The sequence below is a fragment of the Mytilus galloprovincialis genome, chromosome 5 (genome assembly GCF_965363235.1).
Source record: "Mytilus galloprovincialis chromosome 5, xbMytGall1.hap1.1, whole genome shotgun sequence".
Lineage (NCBI taxonomy): Eukaryota > Metazoa > Mollusca > Bivalvia > Mytilida > Mytilidae > Mytilus > Mytilus galloprovincialis.
In genome coordinates, this window is record NC_134842.1 from 12,278,890 (window position 1) to 12,299,797 (window position 20,908).

At 31.8% G+C, this 20,908-nt stretch overlaps 2 protein-coding genes across 2 annotated transcripts; one reads left to right on the plus strand and one right to left on the minus strand.

The window, feature by feature from the left end:
* Nucleotides 1-8,020: 8,020 nt before the first annotated feature.
* On the minus strand, nt 8,021-13,628 carry LOC143075163 (putative methyltransferase DDB_G0268948). Its single transcript, XM_076250494.1, has 5 exons — nt 13,502-13,628; nt 11,788-12,347; nt 10,815-10,912; nt 10,108-10,239; nt 8,021-8,181 (listed from the first exon to the last, which is right to left on the minus strand). The coding sequence occupies exons 2-5, from the start codon at nt 12,325-12,327 to the stop codon at nt 8,097-8,099; spliced, it is 855 nt and encodes a 284-aa protein (XP_076106609.1). The 5' UTR covers nt 12,328-12,347; nt 13,502-13,628; the 3' UTR covers nt 8,021-8,096.
* Nucleotides 13,610-17,845, plus strand: LOC143075164 (DNA-directed RNA polymerase II subunit RPB11-like). Its single transcript, XM_076250495.1, has 4 exons — nt 13,610-13,702; nt 15,008-15,097; nt 16,088-16,262; nt 17,553-17,845. Exons 1-4 carry the CDS (start codon nt 13,650-13,652, stop codon nt 17,586-17,588), a joined length of 354 nt encoding a protein of 117 aa, XP_076106610.1. The 5' UTR covers nt 13,610-13,649; the 3' UTR covers nt 17,589-17,845.
* The last annotated feature ends 3,063 nt before the right edge of the window (nt 17,846-20,908 follow it).

The window sequence follows — 20,908 nt, forward strand, 5'->3', positions numbered from 1 at the left end:
CGTCTGTTTAGGTTCTTATACTTCTAAGGCTTTCAAATATTCGGCTTTGGGCGTTTCTGATGAATGGTAAATCCAGAAAATCGCTTCGGACGCATGAAATTCATAGCGTGTAATTTTCTTTTTTTTCAATCTTCATAACAGTCAAAAGTTGGACTCAACATTTAATATTCGACATTAAATATTCAAATATCCAACTTTAAACATTCAACACTTGGTAATCAACATTCGATTTCCAACATCACACCGTGATTCCATCTTTCAATATTCAATAAATGTTTTTATCTTTAGTTATTCACATTGTTATTCCTTAAACTAGAAATAATTATTTTGTTACATTTCTTTATGTTCCGTTTATTCCCATGACAAATAATTAACTGTGATTGATAATTTTAAAAGAGGGACGAAAGATACCAGAGGGACAGTCAAACTCATAAATCGAATCATGATAAACTGACAACGCCATGGCTAAAAATGTAAAATACAAACAGACAAACAATAGTACACATGACACAACAAAGAAAACCAAAAAAATAAGCAACACGAACCCCACAAAAACTAGGGGTGGTCTCAGGTGCACCGGAAGGGTAAGCAGATCCTGCTCCACATGTGGCACCCGTCATGTTGCTCATGTTATAAAAAATAGTATAATTCGATAGGTCACATTCATGAAATGGAATGGAATTGTAGTTACGACGAAAGGAACATATCCGATATAATCTGTGAAATTGAACGGTCAACCAACTCGCGATGAATTCAGTAAAAATGATTCTAACTTCACCATTTGGAACTCTTGGTTTAAAAGCTTCCTTGTGTGCAGCAACCCTCTATCAAGAAAATTATGAAAGGAAATACAACCACCGGAATATCGTATCAATTGGGAGATATATACCCCGTATGCAGGTGCTGCTGGAATGTTGCTACTCAGAAATGGAAAGTTCACAATTGGAAAGCTGAAATCATCTCTTGTCGTAAAGTTTTGTTTTCAACCGACCCTTATTGTCAATTTCTAGTTGTAAGTCAAGATATGAGGCCGACTTAACTGTATCTGTTGTATCCTTTATCTCTAGTTCGATGTGATCGATGCGTTCAACGCAGTCACCAAATTTTGTGAATTATTTAGTGAGAGAACATCATCTATATAGCAAAAAGTAAAGTTAAAGGTTATTGCTAACTTCTTATCTTTCTTCCTAAGACGTTCTTGTACGAAGTCAGCCTTATAATAATAAAGAAAGAAGAGGGGCACAATTGGTTCCCATTGGAATGCCGACAGTCTGTTGAAAAACACATCTACCGAACGTAACAAATATGTTGTAAATCAAGAAATTAAGTTGTTGATAATGTCAGTTTCAGAGCATTTTTGTTTGAATAAGAGTGATCCTTTACAAAGTAGGATTTATCCCTCCCTAAGACAAGATACTTAATGTTCTTCTAATTTGGATTCATTAACCTTTGAATATTTACGGGAAAGTGGTGCTTATGGTTTTGATCCCTTTTACACATTGGTTCTGATATGACATCCGATATCATGATTGGACTTCAACGACTTTTTATTGATTGCTGACTGCGTTAATACAATATTTGCGTCTTTTACTCATAAGTTTTTTTTATAATCATATTACTAAGTATGAACTAAATACTCCAAAACTATTTATCATTTATAGTATTGTACTTTGAAAAGTATCAGTAGTAAACATCACTACATACTCAGCTCAAGTCATTATGTGACAATATTTTCTAATGTCTAATGCCTACATGTTGATCTACTACATGTTTCCATTGACACATGGTTTAATACTTATAACCAGAGACATATATGTATATAAATGCGTTTTGTTTAAATATACTTTTTCACTTTTTTGGTCTTTTGGAAAATGTTGTTTGTGCTGTTTTTAGACCCTTCTACAACGAAATTTGTTTTACATGCACACGTATAAAAATTGCGGTTTTTATCCAACGCAATCATAGGTTTGAACGTAGTTTTCAATTTTAATAGACCCGTTTATATAGACATATATATGTCTATATATAAAGTGCCTAGAAAATCAACCTAACGATGTTAGAGTAGATTTGATTCGTAACTTTCTCTTCGGCGCCGGAACCTGTACTTTATTTTCTAACTTCTACGACAACACCGCCTAGCATTGCGCAGAGACCTTATCCCCTCTAGCTTATAAAAATAAGCTTTCGTTTCGGGAGGTGTTACCTTCTTGTAGGACTAAAACAAGGATCTCTGATACAATACACGAAGTATTTATTTTTAGTGTACAGAAATGATCATCTACTCATCTCTTCAGTATAATTGGAGGATGCTAATCTATTTGTAGAAGCATACAATCACTGTAAATAAATATATGTATATGTCTGCCTGTGTGTAGTGACAACTGCAAATTATACCTTGTCCATATATACATACATATATGTCTTAGTCGGGGGATTGCATTGAGGTTACATCATGAACTTCTCCTTATAATGTGCTTTGACGCTGTTAGGACGTTCACAATGTACAATTTGTATAGTCTTAAGACATACAGCAGATCATTGATCTCAATGGGACATGTTATGTTGAAGTGACCATGGAATACAATACTTCAATGACGTGACCTTAATATTTTTTAGTTCTTATAATTACATAACAGAAAGACTGTAAGGTAAAAGCACTTGATAAGTGTTACAAAAATAAGTGCACGACAACAATTCTCGTACAGACATATATTACTTATATGAATATCATCATGATCGTAACTGCTCTTTATAAAGTTTAAAGTAATAATTTCCCTACTGATATTGTTAGTTATACTAGAATTAAGATTTTATTAGTATTTAAAGATAAATATTATAAAGTATGATACTTCTTGAAATAACCATTAATGTTCATTGTAGTGATTTCTCAACTGAATACAACATGTCAGTTGTATGAGGCGCCGTTTTACTATTTATTCCTTATTTTCTGATATCAAAAAATATTTCTTGATATCAAAAAATAGAATTTCTGATATCAAAAAATTGAATTTCTGATATCAGAAAATATTTATTGATATCAAAAAATATTTCTTGATATCAGGAATTCAATTTTTTGATATCAAGAAATCCATTTTTTGATATCAGAAATTCGATTTCTTGATATCAGAAAATAATCTTTATTTCTTGATATCAATAATTCGATTTTTTGATATCAGAAAATCATTTTTTGATATCAAGAAATCCATTTATTGATATCAAGAAATAGATTTTCTGATATCAAATAATACTGACGATTATTTGATATCAAGAAATACATTTTTTGATATCAGAAAATGATTTTTTGATATCAAAAATTTGAATTCCTGATATCAAGAAATGATTTTTTGATATCAGAAAATAAGAAAAATATCAATGATTGCCCCCTGTATATAAATAAAAGCTTCCGAGCTCACCCATGAGCCCTAACATTTGGTAAAGTGTTTCGGTCTTGTTTAAAGAAAGAATATTACAGAGTTTGGATTCATTAGTTATAAGAAATTTTGTATGATTGTGTATCTCACATATTTTTTTTATAAGGTTTATAGTCAACAATTGTATTTCTTGATTGGAAAGCAATTGTACGTTCCAGTTTATTATAAGCAATTGTTAGTTTCCTCTGAAACAGAATTGTTCAACTAGGTTTTTGTGAATTTAAGCCCAAGTATTTGGTAATATCGTTTTTTAAGGTTTTTTTCCAGTTGATGATGTTGCGAATTTAGTAAGTCAATTAGTTCTGTTTAGCATATAAAAATCAGGAGACGGGTATTATTGCCCTTGAGACAACTATCTACCAAAGTCAAATGAAATGAAGTGGATATAAGAAATTATAGGCAATCGTTCGGCTATTAAAAATGAAAAACCCCATACCGTAAAGTGGGCTATAAAATGTCCCGGCATGAAAAATATGAAAAGATTTATTAAGAAAGCTAACGGCCTAATTTATAACAAGAAAAATACGAAAAACAAATATGACAGACACGAACCAACGACAATTATATATCCTTACAGGCTTCTTACGTGGGACAGACACTTAAAGATTGTGGCGGCCTGGGACACTGGTGTTTTGTCATATAATACTGTAAGAACAAACAATTTATGTTTTTATTGGTATTAATATTGATTTTGTTATCAGTAAATTCAAAGCAAACTGAATATTATTGTCTTTTTGTATATTGGATATAGAAGTATCCGGCCACGTCCACTCTGTGTAGTATTTGTACTTGTATTCATCTGATGAGCTAAGCCTTTTTCAACGGATTTTTATAGTTCGTTCTTATGTTGTATTGTTACACCCCTATCCTAGGTTAGGGGAGGGTTGGGATCCCACTGACATATTTAACACCACCACCCGCATTCTGTATGTATGTGCCTGTCCCAAGCCAGGAGCTTGTAATTCAGTGGTTGTCGTTTGTGTATGTGTAACATATCTGTTTTTCGTTCATTTTTTTTTAACATAAATTAGGCCGTTAGTGACATGGTGACAACTTTTCAAAGTTTTGTATTTTATTAAACACACTTGAATTGACATTGGAAGATCGTGGAAGGGATTCAACATGCCTGTCACTAAGAATTATTTTTTTTACCAAACACCTGCTTTTAACATGCATAGTACGTATAATTGTTTTATTTGCTGATGCTGATATACATGTGCGTGTCACTTTTATCGTTCTTAAATAATGTGCAACCCTTTTAACTTTATAAAATTAATATTTATCTGTGAATTTTAAGTTGTTTTGGCATTTATCATTTTGATATCGTTTTTGAAAAACATGTCTTTTGATATCTAACATTGTATAAATCTTCAGCATAAGCTGTGATCCATTATTATCTGTCTTTCGAAATAGTATTCATATATTATTGTTTAAATTGAAACATTCATACTTGTTTTTGTGCTTTATTACAAATGTCTATTATCCGAATTTGCAAAAAAAAATCAATGTTTCATCGACACAAAGTTGTCTCATTCCAACGCAATTTCTATATATTTTCCCCGGGAGCATTTTTTCTCCCCCCCCCCCCCCCCCGGGCGTTTTTTCTTTTCCCCGGGCGCTTTTTAGTAAGACCCCATAATAATTGGTATACCCGGAAACATTATTTCACATATTCCCTGATGTTTGGGCTCATGGCTGAGTTTGAATGCTTTAATTGACGCACAGGGAGCCTTCATTTATTCATTTACTTCTTATTTTCTGATATCAGAAAATGATTTTTTGATATCAGAAATTCGATTTTTTGATATCACAAAATCATTTTTTGATATCAGAAAATATATTTCTTGATATCAAAAAATAATTTATATTTTCTGATATCAAAAATTCGAATTTCTGATATCAAAAAATCGATTTCCTGATATCAAGAAATGAATTTTTGATATCAGGAATTCGAATTTTTGATATAAGAAAATATGCTTTATTTCTTGATATCAAGAAATCGAATTCCTGATATCAAAAAATAGAATTTTTGATATCAGAAAATCATTTTTTGATATCAGAAAATAAGTATTAAATAGTAAAACGGCGCCTCATACAGTTGAGATAACAAATAATACGTCTTAGTGTTTTCTGTGAAATCAAAAAGCTTTTCGTAAAAGAAGATACATGCAGTTTACTGAAGAATTAAATAAAATCATGATAATGTAAATATATTGACATCAATAAAGATAAATAACGAGTAAAGCATTTTGATTGTCTCTAAACCAACTCACCAAGATTTCATAAGCCGGCTTTAAGTTTCTAAATATTTGAGAAAGAAAAGGGTTATTTGTTGTATGATGATTTTTTGGCTTAATTACTTGAATCATTGTTATATAACAGTTATGCTAAAACACGGTGGTACAATACGATTTATTTTATATTAATTGTATGGAAAGAAACTCTGCTGTTATTTTCAAACCATGACGATGCTACAAACGAGTAGTTAAAACATACTTTACCAGATCATCAAAACAGGTTTAGATCTTTTACTTACAATGTATCATCAAAGAAATCAGGCTAAAGTAGACGCAAGTTTCGTCAACATTAACAATGTCACTTGATTATAAACAATTAATTGAAATATAAAATAAAATTGATAAACGAACAACTAAAAATTACCCAAACCAAAACATTTCTCACTTTTCTGAGTTTAAAAATAGACAGAAAATTGTCCTCATATGCATTCATCACAATAAGCCCCTCTAGCATTCAAGTCAACAGTTAAGATACGTAAAAGATGAAGATAATATATTTTTTTGGCAAATGATTCGAAATGGTTACATAAGTTAAGCATTTTATCATTTGTTAAAACATAATAAATTATGCTCAAAATATGCCTTAAACAAGAGTTAAGCATTTTATCATTTGTTAAAACATAATAAATTATGCTCAAAATAACGCCTTAAACAAATGTTAAAAATAACAATTTAAAATCTTTGCAGACTGTCCTCATATATTCCTTGTATGTCGCAAGACGACTGCTGCTAAAAGTCTTTGTTTACATTGATGCTTATCCATTTGGATATAATAATTAGTTTATCACAATAAGCCAATTATTACTCCTTTTATCCTTCAATATATTTTAATTGACAAGATACTGTTTGCGCAGGCGTAGCCTATGTACATATTTCTACCATACAAGGTCCGCATACTAGTAATAGCTATGACATAAAAAGGGGGAATACTTGGTATTAGCTTGAACTATTATAATAAGAGGGATACATATATATTTACCTGAAGATGATGAGAACATCACTAATATTTTACATGTTGTATGTTATCTTATTTTATGTAGCATTGACCACATTATTTCTATCACTTCTGATACACTACTATCAGAAAACATTTTTGGGACCATCTCAATTTTTTTAAATATCTTCAATTTCCGGTGAAAATTAGCTTTTCAGCTGCTTCAATTCTTTTACATTGAATGTCTTATCTTGACTTTGACCGTTCCCTTTGAATGTAAATCGGGGAAAACGCTTCTTCCGACACATACAACTAACTTACTTTTGTGATTTTACATTTTACTTAGTGAAGATTCAGTGAATTTTATATTTTTATAGCACTAGGTCGATACCTCTGTTAGCGATGGTGGACTTTCAGTAACCGAGGATATCATTACCTAAGTATTAACTGGCATGATTTAGAACATATATTTTTCAAAATTGTCCGTTTACAAATTTATAAATTAGGTTCCAACTTCTTCAGGCAGAGCCGACTTAAGATGCATGGATTTGGCTATTATTTTTCACGTCCTTTTTGGTATCATTGCTCATAGCTGATTTGCTTGAAAAAGATTCGGCTTATACGTTTTCACGTTTTCGCCATTTTGCGATTTCGCATTTTTTCCCTCGGTCTTGGTTTGTAATTCGGATTTGTTTTCAGAATCTCTAGATCGATTTATGATTTATAACAGCGGTTTACCACTCAGTGTTGCCTCCATTTACAATTGGTCCAATTATCACATGAAAAGTCTATCGGTATGTGACTGAAGATTAAGGAGATCAAATCCAATGTCGCGTTTTCGACTTCGCGAGTTCTCATTTTCGCATTTCACCCCTTAGAATGTGAAGAGCAAAAAAGCGAAAAACCCGAAAAACGCGACATGGCCTAAACCGGCTACCATGATGAAATTATAGCCGTCCTCCGTAGAGCTATGGTCTACGCAGGTTGCATAACAGATTGCTTAACGGATTGATCGAACAGCGGTATACTACTGTTGCCTTTATTGCATAACACTAACTTCATTATGCACCGCCCTTGACGTAAATCCGCATTTGGAATACTTGTAAGCCATACAAGTGTCTCGCTTATTTTTGCAGAAAAAAACAACATAGAATCAAAATAAATGTTCAGTCAGAAGAGTATAAGTATTAAGTGAAGTGACTAACAGAGCTTCATTAAACATACACAACACAAGCCCTTCAAGTGTAAGTCTAGTGCGAACAATAGTACTATCAAATGCAAGGTTACTGTACAACAAATTTGTGACATTTTTTACTAACTATATAACGCGTTCGATGATGATTATAGAATTAAATTAACTGCATTTATTTAAAACATATACTGTATATATTGATCATGTTTGTTGTAAATGTTTGAGTAGGAATTAATGTTTGACTACGCGGTAGGCTTGGTTCCAAGTAACATAAAGATAGGCCATCTTATAGTCATTATTTCATCATTTGGATACAACGATAACAATCTGAAAGAAAAACAATAAACTTGGTGTCAGAAAGATAAGTTATTTTAATTTTATAATTTGCTTTTTATGTAGTTGTAGAGATTTTGTAGATAGAAATCGCATAGAAAAGATGATATAAATAACCAAAAAATACAATTTTCATAATGGACAGGCAATAAAATTATATTGGTGTCATACATAAATAAATATATTCATTTTCAACTAGATAATGGACTGCACTTGTATAGTCTAAATGCATTGTGGTACGTGCTTGGATTAAACGTATACGATTTAGAGTTAAACTTAATGAATTGTGGTACCTGCCCGGTTAAATAGTTATCAAAGGTACATGTACCAGGATTATAATTTAATACGCAAGACGCGCATATCGTCTAAATAAGACTCATCAGTGACGCTCAGATCAAAAAAGTTATAAAGCCAAACACGTACAAAGTTGAAGAGCATTGAGGACCCAAAATTCTCCAAAGTTGTGCCAAAAACGGTAAGGTAATCTATTCCTGGGATAAGAAAATCCTATGTTTTTTCGAAAAGTTAAAAGTTTTGTCAACAGGAAATTTATAAAAAAATTAAACACTTATCTTAATTCAGAGTGACTTTCTGTCGTAGACCAGAGCATTTCAGAAGGAAATTGGATATCTTAATAAACTTGAATAAATAAAAATAACTGTATGCGTAATGAAATAATGCTGACAAATTGACCTGCATGGACGTATACGTAAACATTATTTAATGCATATAAAAAAGAAGATGTTGTTTCTTGCCAATGAGACCACGTACTCTTCTCAAGAAACCAAATCAGTGGCATATATATTAACAACTATAGGTCACCATACGGCTTTCGACAATTAGCATTTCCTTTTCAGTTATTTGTAGAAAGTACAATATATTTATAACCCAAAAGGTAAAGCCTCGGTCACACCTTAACGGATAGCTCGAACGGACACCTAACGGATAACTTTTTTTCCATCCGTTCATGTCTGTTATAGACGTCCGTTCTTATCCGTTAGACGTCCGTCCATATCCGTTGTATGTCCGTTTAACGTACGTTTTGTTCGTCGACGTCCGTTCTGTCCGGTGGAAAACTTGAAAAACTCTAAACTATGAACGGACGTCCAACGGATGAAATATCCGTTGAACGTTAGGTAGCCGTTCGTTTTGTACGGTACTCGTCCGTTTCGTTTCCGTTTTGTATCTGTTACATGTCCATTATTCATCCTTTGGAGGTCTGGCAGATAAATTCATCAACGGACTTCTACCGGACGTTTAACGGATAAAAGGGATGTTGAACGAATCTGAAACGGATAAATGCCAATTGGAAATTTCGTGTCAGAAATGCCAATTATTGGTATGTCAGATTTCTTAAGGTTCATGCGATCTTATTATTCATAATCGATCTTAGAGTAAGGACACGTCTTCACAATCAAGCAGTTCTTAAGTTATTCAGGCCAGACACTGCCCTTTGGCGGAATTTTGAAGAAAAAAAACACAACCAGTTATACAGAATCATTTTGAATATTTATGCGATTTACATGTACATGATGTATTAATATTGTCGCCTTTAATTTTTCCGTATATCTTGTTCATCCGTTTTATCCGGTACGCTTCAGTTACAGGTGTCCGTTTTATGCGTTACTCGTCCGTTGGCTTACGTTCGACAACCGTTCTGTCCGGTACGTTTCCGTTTCCCGAACGTTGCATAGATCGGTGTGTGTCCGTTATGCATTCGTTACGCGTCCGTTTTATTCGGTCAGTACATCAACGGACTCCCAACGGATAACAATTTTGTCAACGGACAACTTTTATTTTCATCCGTTAGGCGTCCGTTCGTGCTATCCGGTAAGGTGTGACCGAGGCTTATGAGACAGATTTCTCAAATCTGAAATCGTCTCTCACTTATATATATCATGTGTCCTTTGAATTACTTACTGCTCATGTAATGTCTGTAAATCCTTTGATTCGGGATAAGATTTGAAGTATTTCTGCCATGCTGACCAGGAGGTAATATAACCAGTATACTGGTCTACTGACCAGTTCTTAACTATTTCTAGTTCATCATTCCTATAAAATACATAAAAAATATAACATAACATTTTAATCTAATGAGCATCTGAATTCCATCAGAGACTGTGATTATATAGAATTTACAGATATTCTTATAAGTTTTCTTATCTGATCGATGCTGTAGATGTTCAATCAATTAATGAATCAGATGAGTCAATTTCGAAAAGTATATATAGGGTCATTTTCTCATATATACATTTATTTCACTCGAATTAGTCTTTTTGAATGCTAAATGCGAATACAAGCAATGAGAGGAACTGTTAAACGTATATATGCATCATTCATGCAGTCGTGAATTTTGGGTGTTCCGTGAATCTATAGGTACATTGTGTTTCGGCTTGGGTTAATGAACAGTGACCATACGGTATTGGTTTATCTCATTGTTGAAGTTCGTACGGTTGCCTATAGCTCTTTATATCCACTTCATTTGAACTTTGGCGGATAGTTGTTTCATTGTCAATCATATATACCACATCTCTTTATTTTTATAGTGATGTGCATGAATTATTATTAAGTGTCAACAGTTAAAGGGGGCGTAAGATAGATTTATTCAACCAATTACTGCCACAGACCTAATCCAACCATCGTATGGAAGATGAAACGACTGATAGTGCTGTTCTATAAACTTCCTTTCTTTGCTCCAATATTCTGACAGAGTTTGAGAGTAAAACTGTGAAAGTAAATAGTTATTAAAATTAAACATTTGTCATCAGCAACGTTTCCTAAACCACCCCTCACATGTTTGGTTGAACGAAGGATGGTATACACAGCCTATACCAGATATTTATCCAACCGTACCTCCCAGGCAACTTTGACACATTATATGGCAGTCGGGTATGAAATTAAGTCATATCAAATATAGTAGACGACCATTTTGGAAGGAGGTTTTTTTTTAAATAAGTTATTTGGCATTGCAACTGGGAAAAATGAATATTTAAAAATTGGCGTAAGAATAAAACTGCTGACAAATAAAATGTTGGAAATAGTTAACTACGTATCTCCTTTGGGCAAGGGAGATGCATGATTTATTCCACGACGTATAAATACTTTCTTTGACTATGCAAGTGCTGGCAATGCATGCATTTATTCTTAAAATGATAAATTATAGATCGCATTTAAAGAAACATCAATACTTGATTTTAGTACATATGTCATGGGTTTTTTTCTCTGCTGTCTGTCTGGACATAGTCATAGCTATAGGCTATGATCATTTTCTTGCACTGATGATATGTTTTTTGTTGTACAAAACGTATTATAATCAAAGCGTTGCAATACGCGGAGTAGAAATCGGGTTCAGAAGGGACACGGTACTTGTTCAATGTCAAGTTAAAAAATCTATGGCAATCAAATATTTATTTAGCTATAGTAAATGATAATGTAATGTATGGGCCAATGTAGCAACTATGCATGAAGTGAAAGATATGTTTAAAAATTATATGTAGATCTTTAAAGAAGTTATTTATAATATAAAGTAATCCAAACGTGATAGAGTGTTTCAACAATTGCAAAAAACGTTTATAACATAAGTATAATACTTGATCTTACATGTGAGACAATGTTGTGTGCCTCCTTTTTGTTTTCTACAGGTATCCCATAACCATATACCGCCAATACTCCTCCAGGTCGTAAAACTCGGTCAACTTCTTCGTAAAATGCTTCATGATTCATCCAGTGCAATGCTTGTGCTGTTGTTATCAAGTTTACACTTCCAGACTCCAAAAATGACAAGTCTTCTGCCGGTCCGACTGTAAACTTTATGTCATGGTATTTTAGTTTGGCCTGCTCTATTTGTTTTTCACTCACATCAACACCAATCACGTTTTTGAAATAGGTCTTCAATGAATAAGTACTTTGTCCAGTTCCACAGCCGATGTCGATCGCCGTATCAAAATCGTTATTTGATAATTTACAATAATTAACTATTGACTTGACCACTGTGTCTGGATAGTCAGGTCTGAACTGGGCATAGTACTTAGCATGGTCAGAACTTTCGAAAAGTCTTATACTCATATTCCTTGTGATTATAGTTGTATTCGTGTATTGTTTTGTCCTACTGAGTAATTGTCCACACAGTTTAATGAGCATTACAGTAGCATGGTTTGCTTCTGGAAATAAAAAACTATCAACTCATCATGAAATATAGCTTTATCATGTTGATGTAGGAAAATGATCATTTTATTTTTATTTCATGCATCTAGGAAAAAATATTTTTAATTTAATTTTATCCAATCGAATTTCGTAAATTACTTGCACAACACTGATACGTCGATATTTAGGTACGAAAATGTAGTCCGATGTCACAGGCACTTGTCTAAGATTTTTTTTTCTTACATACCTTAATGCATATAGGGTTTTTTTCTGAGACAAATGCCTGTGTCCGATGTCAGCCACAACTCCCGCCCGTTACTCGGTGGCAATGGAGCTTCACATGTTTGATGTATAGACATTGGGATGAAATACATTCATATGTTTAGCACGCAAAACAAAGAATTCGGTAAGATATTAGAGACTTAAATCACAAAGTGAAAATAATCCACTGAGAAAACTAGCTAAGAGTAGCAGTTCAAATGCCGGGTGAACATGAATAAAATGAAAAAGGAAGGAAAGCCGATAAACGGTAAGTATCAGAAATAAAAGAAAATTAATTGTTTTCTTAATAGGGACTTGATAAAATTTTACAGTTTTAACTGAAATTCGAAGTTGTGTTTTAACAAAAAAATAACATTTTTCAAATGTACCTCTTTTCTATTATAAATTTTAGTACAACATTCATGCCATAACCATTTTTAAAAGATGTGCAAAGTTGTTATAAATTGTAACTTACTAAACATGTGTATCCTCCTGCAAAAACGTAGCATAGCGTACTACAAAGTTTACACAGAGAAACTGAGAAAGAAGACAGAGTTTTTCATATTGAAAAATATACCATTATGCGGAAAAAATATTTTCATTTGTGTCTCTGTCCATGGACATAATATACAGCCAGTTTACTTGGTTTTTTTTTTTTACTTTAGTGCTCTGTCCTAACTTTTCGAGATAAATAATTTGAATTTGAATTGCGGTTGAAATATTCATATTTCCCACTTTTAAAACTATTTTCGGCATCATAACTGACCTAGTTCCACTTCAGTCAAAAATGCATTTAAACCTCCTCTAAATATTTAGACCAATTAATGAATTGTATTGCAGCTGTAATGAAACAATCGACTGAAGTTTTGTGTATGAATAACATGAAGAAATCAATTAATTGATATCTTACCTTGACTGTAAAAGAAAGAGGTGTCCCTTACATCTCGTTGGTTATCAGACGTTATCTTATTTTTGACCAATCAAAATGACATTATAAGTAAGTGCGGTATATTGAACAAACATTTCATTTCCGATTCGTCGGAAAACAGCACGTAAAAATGAATGCTCCTCCGACTTTTGAGTCTTTCCTTCTGTTTGACGGCGAAAAGAAGTAATTGTTTGAGAAAAATGTTGTCATAATGAGACAAGTTTATCGATAAAGACAAACAAGTCCTTCAAAACCATTAAATTAATTTTTTTCAATGCAAAACACTTGGACAAAAATGACAAATAATTTCCTGCGTTTGCACCACAGGCACAGGGGTTTAAAACAATTTGACGTGTCTGTCCATACGAACCCCGATAATGATTTTTGATGTTGATGTTTTTCTGTATATAAAGAAGCAATTGTAACAAACCCTTATGTTTGCACCATAAATTTTTTCTAATATGAGGCAGGAATTACCTGTGAATAGGGACGAAGTCTATGATTTTTTTTTCTATTAGTACACTGCATAACTGTCTATATTATAACACTGATAACAAATATAAGTTGCAACTTCATAGTGGTGTCAAAAAGGGTATCGGTCTGTTCGCCCAAATAATATGGTCGTCCATAGAGCCCTTTCGCCCAAAAGAGTCTGTTGGCCCTACTAAAAAAAAAAAAATATTCAGGGCATTTAAGTTGAATAAACGGATTTTATTATTATACTCTGAGACTAGTCTCAGTTATACTGCTTACATTCGAAATTGACTGAATACAATTATTTTGTTAACAAATATCAATAAATACATTGTCATGATTGTATTCCAGTATTCTACTCTGCAAATTGTAGGGAAAATGATAAATTGATTACAAAAATATAAATAATCTGTAAATTTTTCAACAAACTTGAACATATTTCATTGTATTTTGTTCAAATACTTAAATTTTGTGACTAGACAACAATTTGGAAAAAAATTAAATCTGGGTGAATGGACCCTGGGCGAACAGGACCCAGATTCATCAAAAAGATAACAGTAACATAGTTTATTCTTACATCTGTTTGGATCGAAAAAATGCCCATCAAAATTTTCATTTAAAAGATCTTTATAATTTTTATCAGTCTGCAAAACAGAATGCCTATATCATGTATATATTTTTATCTCAAAATCTTTGACCAATGTGAGGTTTAAAGCAATTTTATGACAATTTGTAGAAATATTTTTAACATTTTTTTTCCATATTTTACATGTACCATATATATTTTTCCGTTATAAATTGATCATGTTGATAGATGAAATTAGTTTTTGGCAGGCATTTTACGCTGGCGACTAAAGAAAGAGAGACACATTCATATACATGTACAATGTACAAATGTACTTGTATTAATGTAAAGTTTATTTTGACATGTGCATGATGTGTTTATGGTGTAAGATCAAATGAAGATAGATTTAGATACATTTGTACTTATATTTAATGTAATGTATATTTCAGAATCACTATTGAAAAAGACACTAAAGTACCAAATGCTGCAATATTTACAGTGAATAAAGAAGATCACACACTAGGAAACATGATCTGTTCGTAAGTTTAATAAAACATCCATAATATTAGGCAGGTGTAACCAGTAAACATGGTAAAAGAGTCGAAGACTGATATACTTGTAAAAATTGATCATTTTTAAATATTGTTTTTACATTTTATGAATAATGACATTAGATCTGTAACCTTCGAGATACACTACAATATTATCTCCATGACTGAATAGATGGGGAGTATAACTTGAATTCATCTGAACATGAACTAAAATACCATTCACAAGTCATTTACCATATTGGATCATGTATAATCTGTGATATTTTACTCCAAAACTCAAATTGCCAGACAAGCTGAGAATTTTGGGTACTTCATGAATAAGTGAAAAACTTTCAGAATGTTGTTTATGGACTTTCCGAATTGATTTTCCTCTGAGTTCAGTATTTTTGTGATTTTACTTTTTGTTTGTAACACCAAATTTTTGTTGAAATATTATTTTTCAATCATTTACCTAATCCATATTTATATGCGATTTCAATATAAAAATCAAATACAACAAGTTCAAACGTAACAATGTATTAATATATTACATGTACATGTATTAACTACAAAAATATTTCATTATAATTTATTAATTCTGATTTGATGAATAAGTTGTACTTTCAAAGGTCATATTTCTTTGTTATATATATTAAATACCTGATTCTGCCCATTCACCAAATTTATTTCCAGTTATTGACAAGCTTAAATTTCCTGTTGGTTATTTTTTTGTGGGGATTTTGGATTATTTGAACACACAAATAGTGTTCTAGAATCTTTTATAAACATTTTCAATATTTTGAAAATTGAGGAAAACTGGCCTTTCAATGAAAAAACTGCACACATCCTCTCATGATCATGACTTGAAATTAAGGAATTTCAGTTGTGGATGATTTTAACGAGGGACAAATGAGCACTTTAACCAAATAAAGTTATAACATTTACATTGCACAACACATTTTGAAAAACAAAAAATGAATATTCTTTTACTTATTACAGACAGTTATGGAAAGACCCACAAGTTTTGTTTTCTGGATATAAAAACCCACATCCATTGGAGCACAAATTTGTGTTAAGAGTACAGACGACCTCAGACTACAGTCCTCAGGATGCATTGACCAATGCCATCACTGATCTCATTAGTGAGTTCTCACTTCTAGAAGAAAGATTCAAGGTAAAGGCTAAGAGTTTATTCTAAACTAAATCGATAACTGTATTTTATTTCAAGCTTGTCTTTAAAATTTACATAGATTTTTGTGTCGCAAATTGAGTAAACCTAGCTACACGTATCAAAGTAAAATCAACTTTTCAGTCAATTCTATTTTCAGGTATACATATTCTAAGAAAAAGCAGGATCTGTTCAGTTTAACTTTTGAATACTTTACATTTTTGGCAAGTGGCAGGAATAAATTATTTGAAAGGATATAATGCATAATATGGCAATTAATATGGTTGGACTGCACAACAATTTTAGAAAACAAACTAACTGACGCATAAAAATGAAGTAGCACATATGAGAGAATTACCTTGATTCAAGAACAATTATGGCATAACTGTATACAAAAATAGTAGATCTTACCTCATAGAGATTATTTGACCCATATCCCATATATATACTTTGTTGACCAATGTTGACATGGAATGTTCCAGATTTTCAACATGTTATTATCAACATATTCTATTTTTCAATATGCCTCTTACGTGTTTCAATTTTCTATTATGTACTTGTATTTGAATGTAGTGTATAAAAGAAGTATTGTTAATTTTCTAATAAGTATATACACCCCAAAAAAATCTACATGTTCTCTTGTAACAACCTTCATTCTGTATTAAAACTTCACTACATAATACTAGTCTCATGTACGTCACCCCATGATAATGTATGCCTTTGAAAAACCATTTACTGTATAAGTATAAGGAATGCAAAACTAATAATTAAAGTGGGAAGCTACAGGACAATGCTGCTGCTATGTTTATTAAATATGTTACACCTGAACATTTAAAAACACGTATACACAACTATATACTTCACACAATATAATACCAAAAAGAAAAACAACCCTCCAGTCCTATCAATCCTATATATCTTATAAATAACTAAAAAGGAGACTTATTGAATAAATTAAAAATTACCAAGTGTTTAGATGAGAATCTCTTGCTTTGGCGCTGTCAGGCTGAATGACCAAAACCCCTGTTTTGGCGGGAAAATGACCACACGATAGGTACGACACCTACATGTATACATCATGAAAAGACAAGAGAAAATAATTTCACTCTACCGTAATTGACTACGTTCAACCGTATGAAATTATATTAATAGATATCTTTGACAGTGTCTTTTTTTTCTTTACATATATCAGGTGGTCAATTTTTTAATGTTTCATACTGCGGTATTGATTTCATAATTTTGTTAAAATGATGAGCATCTATGATCCAAACTAATCAATTTTTTTATGTATTTTAGGATGCAGTAAGAGAACGACAGGATGGTGACATATGAAACCAAAATCTGCAACATTATTGTGAAATGTACAAACAATTGTATTTCAACAGAAAATGTATTTTGTTGAAATAATAAGTTTAGCTGGTCTAAACATGAAGGAACAATGGATATTGGTTCCCATATGGACACATGAGAATCTGTCAATCATAGGAACAATAACAATTGATTGTTTATTATCATTTCATTTCAACATGTTAATAACCATGTACATTCATTTCTTAGATAAATCCATGATTAAAAGATATACATGTAAACTTTTTTTCCTCTCATCTTGTATCAGAGTTTTATCCAGCCAACACTAATCTTATTTAAAAATAGAAAATGTGGTATGATTGCCAATGAGACAACTCTCCACCAGAGGCCAAATGGCACAGAAGTTAACAACTATAGGTCAATATATACCCTTTAACAATGAGCAAAGCCCATACTGCATAGTCAACTGCAAAATTTTTGAAATGACAAGTGTAAAACAATTTTAAACGAGAAAAAGAACAGCTTTAGTTATATGTTCAGCTGGTCTAAACCTAATGGAACAAGTTGTCTGATAATGTTCTGAAAAGTGCAAAAAATTGAAGTCTTGGTCCTATGTATGGGCCTGTAAAATCTCATCAAAGATACCTGGCTTATAATTTTGTAGACCAAATGCACATATTTCCTCTACAAAAGACTCATCACTGATGATCCAACAAAAAAGAATTGAAAAAACAAAATAAAGTACGAAGTAAGAATGTCATAATCTTGAAAAAAGTCTTTCATTTATTGGTCATTAAATACAAATCTGTAAAATATCCTTTCATGTTTTAGGAGTTTCCCTTATACAATGCCCAATTTTCATCAGAAAAAAAGAAAACCACTTTCCTAAACTCTTATAAGTCTGAGTAAGATAAGCCAAGTGTAACTTGCACTCATTCCATGATTGAAATTAAAAAAAAATTGAGTAGGACTTTATTTCGATTCAAGTGTAAAGAATATTATGAAAATCATTAAAAAATGATATAACTATATACAGGATAGTTAAACTATGCTCTAGATAAGTAAAACCTTAAATAGTGTGTGTGTTTTAACACGTTAGGTTAGATATGGGGTTTAACCAAACCCTGTTTTGTTGGTATACCAAGTCCAGTTTTCTTGACTGTGTTTGGGTCACTGTTTGACTTTGTTTGCATGTTTATTTATTATTAGTGGTAGGTTGTTGATGTGTACTGATATCCCCCCTAGTTTACTTTTTCGATAAACAATTTATATTCAATTGTTGAGGGATCGTCATGACATTCAATTTCCTTACACAATACACTTCCTTTTGAAATTATAGACATAGAAGGTAAAGTTATCAAATGATATGAAAAACTCAGTCAAAAACAAAATATGTTAATGTTTCTCATATTATAAAAGCAAATCACTGTTGTTTAAATCATGAGGACATCTGTCTTGCCCCTGCAAAACTGAGTCATGTTATTACTGCAGAATTCAGAGTTGTTTTTATACGACCATATTCACACTCTAACTTTAGTAAAAGTAAATAAAAATCCATGAAATTTAAACACAAGGTTTATGACCATAAAAGGAAGGTTGGGATTGATTTTGGGTGTTTCCCTCCCAACAGTTTAGGAATTAGGGGCCAAAATAAGCATTTTTCTGGGTTTTCCCTCAATAACTTTAGTATAAGTGAACAGAAATCTATGAAATTTTAACATAAGGTCTATGACCACAAAAGGAAGGTTGGGATCGATTTTGGGAGTTTTAGTCCCAATAATTTAGGAATTAGGGGCCAAAATCAGGTACCAAACATTTTTCTTTTTTCTGGTTTTTGCACAATAACTTTAGTATAAGTTAATAGAAATCAATGAAATTTTAACACAAGGTTTATGACCACAAAGGAAGGTTTGGATTGATTTTGGGAGTTTTGGTCCCCACAAATTAGGGGCCAAAAGGGTCCAAATGATTTTATCAAAAAATGAATTATTGGGGTTCTTTGATATGCCAAATCTAACCGTGTATTCAGATTCTTAATTTTTATGCCCCACCTACGATAGTAGAGGGGCATTATGTTTTCTGGTCTGTGCGTCCGTTCGTCCGTCTGTCCCGCTTCAGGTTAAAGTTTTTGGTCAAGGTAGTTTTTGATGAAGTTGAAGTCCAATCAACTTCAAACTTAGTACACATGTTCCCTACACTACAAACCATTAAAAGTCTGAAATGGCCTATATCTGTTCTCGACTGTACTGATTTTTACTCGACCAGTCTGAATTCGTCTGAGATTTACTTGATAATACTCGACTGTAGTCTGAACCATACTTAACAGTCTGAATGTGTACTTGACCAGTTCTAAACCGTTTTATACGAGTCTGAACTGTACTCAACCAAGTCTTAACCGTACTCGACCTGTCTGAACCGTACTTGACCTAGTCTCAACCATGCTCGACCTAGTCTGAACCATACTCGACCAAGTCTTAACCAAATTAGACCTATTCTTTGTATCTATTAACTGAATTTTATCAATTTAGGAAATATTTTAATAAAAATGAAATTTAAACAACAACTTGAAATTAAAAATGTATTCAATACAGTATTGGAATTAAAATTTCACAAGAATCAATCATAATATAACTTCAACTCAATTTTAATCAAAACTTACATAATAATATATATCAACTTTTAAAAAATAAATAAAACAAGCTGATCAAATAATCTAAAAAAATTAATTGTGACTAATATTTTCAATATTATCCTAATTTTATGAATATTTCGGAAGTATTTTATGGTAATTGGACTATTTTCACCATTAACTTAAGCCTAGTATAGATTTGTGTTGTCAGTTGACTTAATGCAGTGAATGTTTTTTTTATTTAGATATATATAAAATAGTATATAAAACAATTTAATAAATTAAAAAAAATTAGAGCTTAATTGTTTTGTTTTATTAAACCAAGAATTTAAAATAATCATTATAATATAATTTCCCTAGCAATCGTTGATAACCTTTTTAAAAAAGGAAATGTATTCAAAAGTACATGTAACAGTAAAAAAAAATTTAAATTAATTTAAGTATTTTTTTGTCAAATTAACATGGTATACATAAAGCACTTTAATATATTCTAATTAACTCAGTACATGTGTGTTTTACAGGTAAAAAGGAAGCCCTACTTTCTTAAATTCGTGTATCACTTATCTAGTACATACATGTATATTCGAACGGCCTTGTTATTTAATTTAAACAGGAAGTTGCAATTTTGAATCAATGTTATTTAGAATTTAATACCTCTGACCAGGTGTGATCTTATTAATGAGTTTGACCCAAGCAGAGATTATACTTTATATTT

Coding starts and splice junctions, on each gene's coding strand:
- LOC143075164 (XM_076250495.1), top strand. CDS start 13,650: ATGAATGCTCCTCCGACTTTTGAGTCTTTCCTTCTGTTTGACGGCGAA. Junction 13,703..15,007: donor CTGTTTGACGGCGAAAAGAA/GTAATTGTTTGA, acceptor TGTATATTTCAG/AATCACTATTGAAAAAGACA. Junction 16,263..17,552: donor TTCTAGAAGAAAGATTCAAG/GTAAAGGCTAAG, acceptor TATGTATTTTAG/GATGCAGTAAGAGAACGACA.
- LOC143075163 (XM_076250494.1), bottom strand. CDS start 12,327: ATGCTCATTAAACTGTGTGGACAATTACTCAGTAGGACAAAACAATAC. Junction 10,240..10,814: donor CCATACGATGGTTGGATTAG/GTCTGTGGCAGT, acceptor TGTATTTTATAG/GAATGATGAACTAGAAATAG. Junction 8,182..10,107: donor TTACAGACATTACATGAGCA/GTAAGTAATTCA, acceptor TTTTTCTTTCAG/ATTGTTATCGTTGTATCCAA.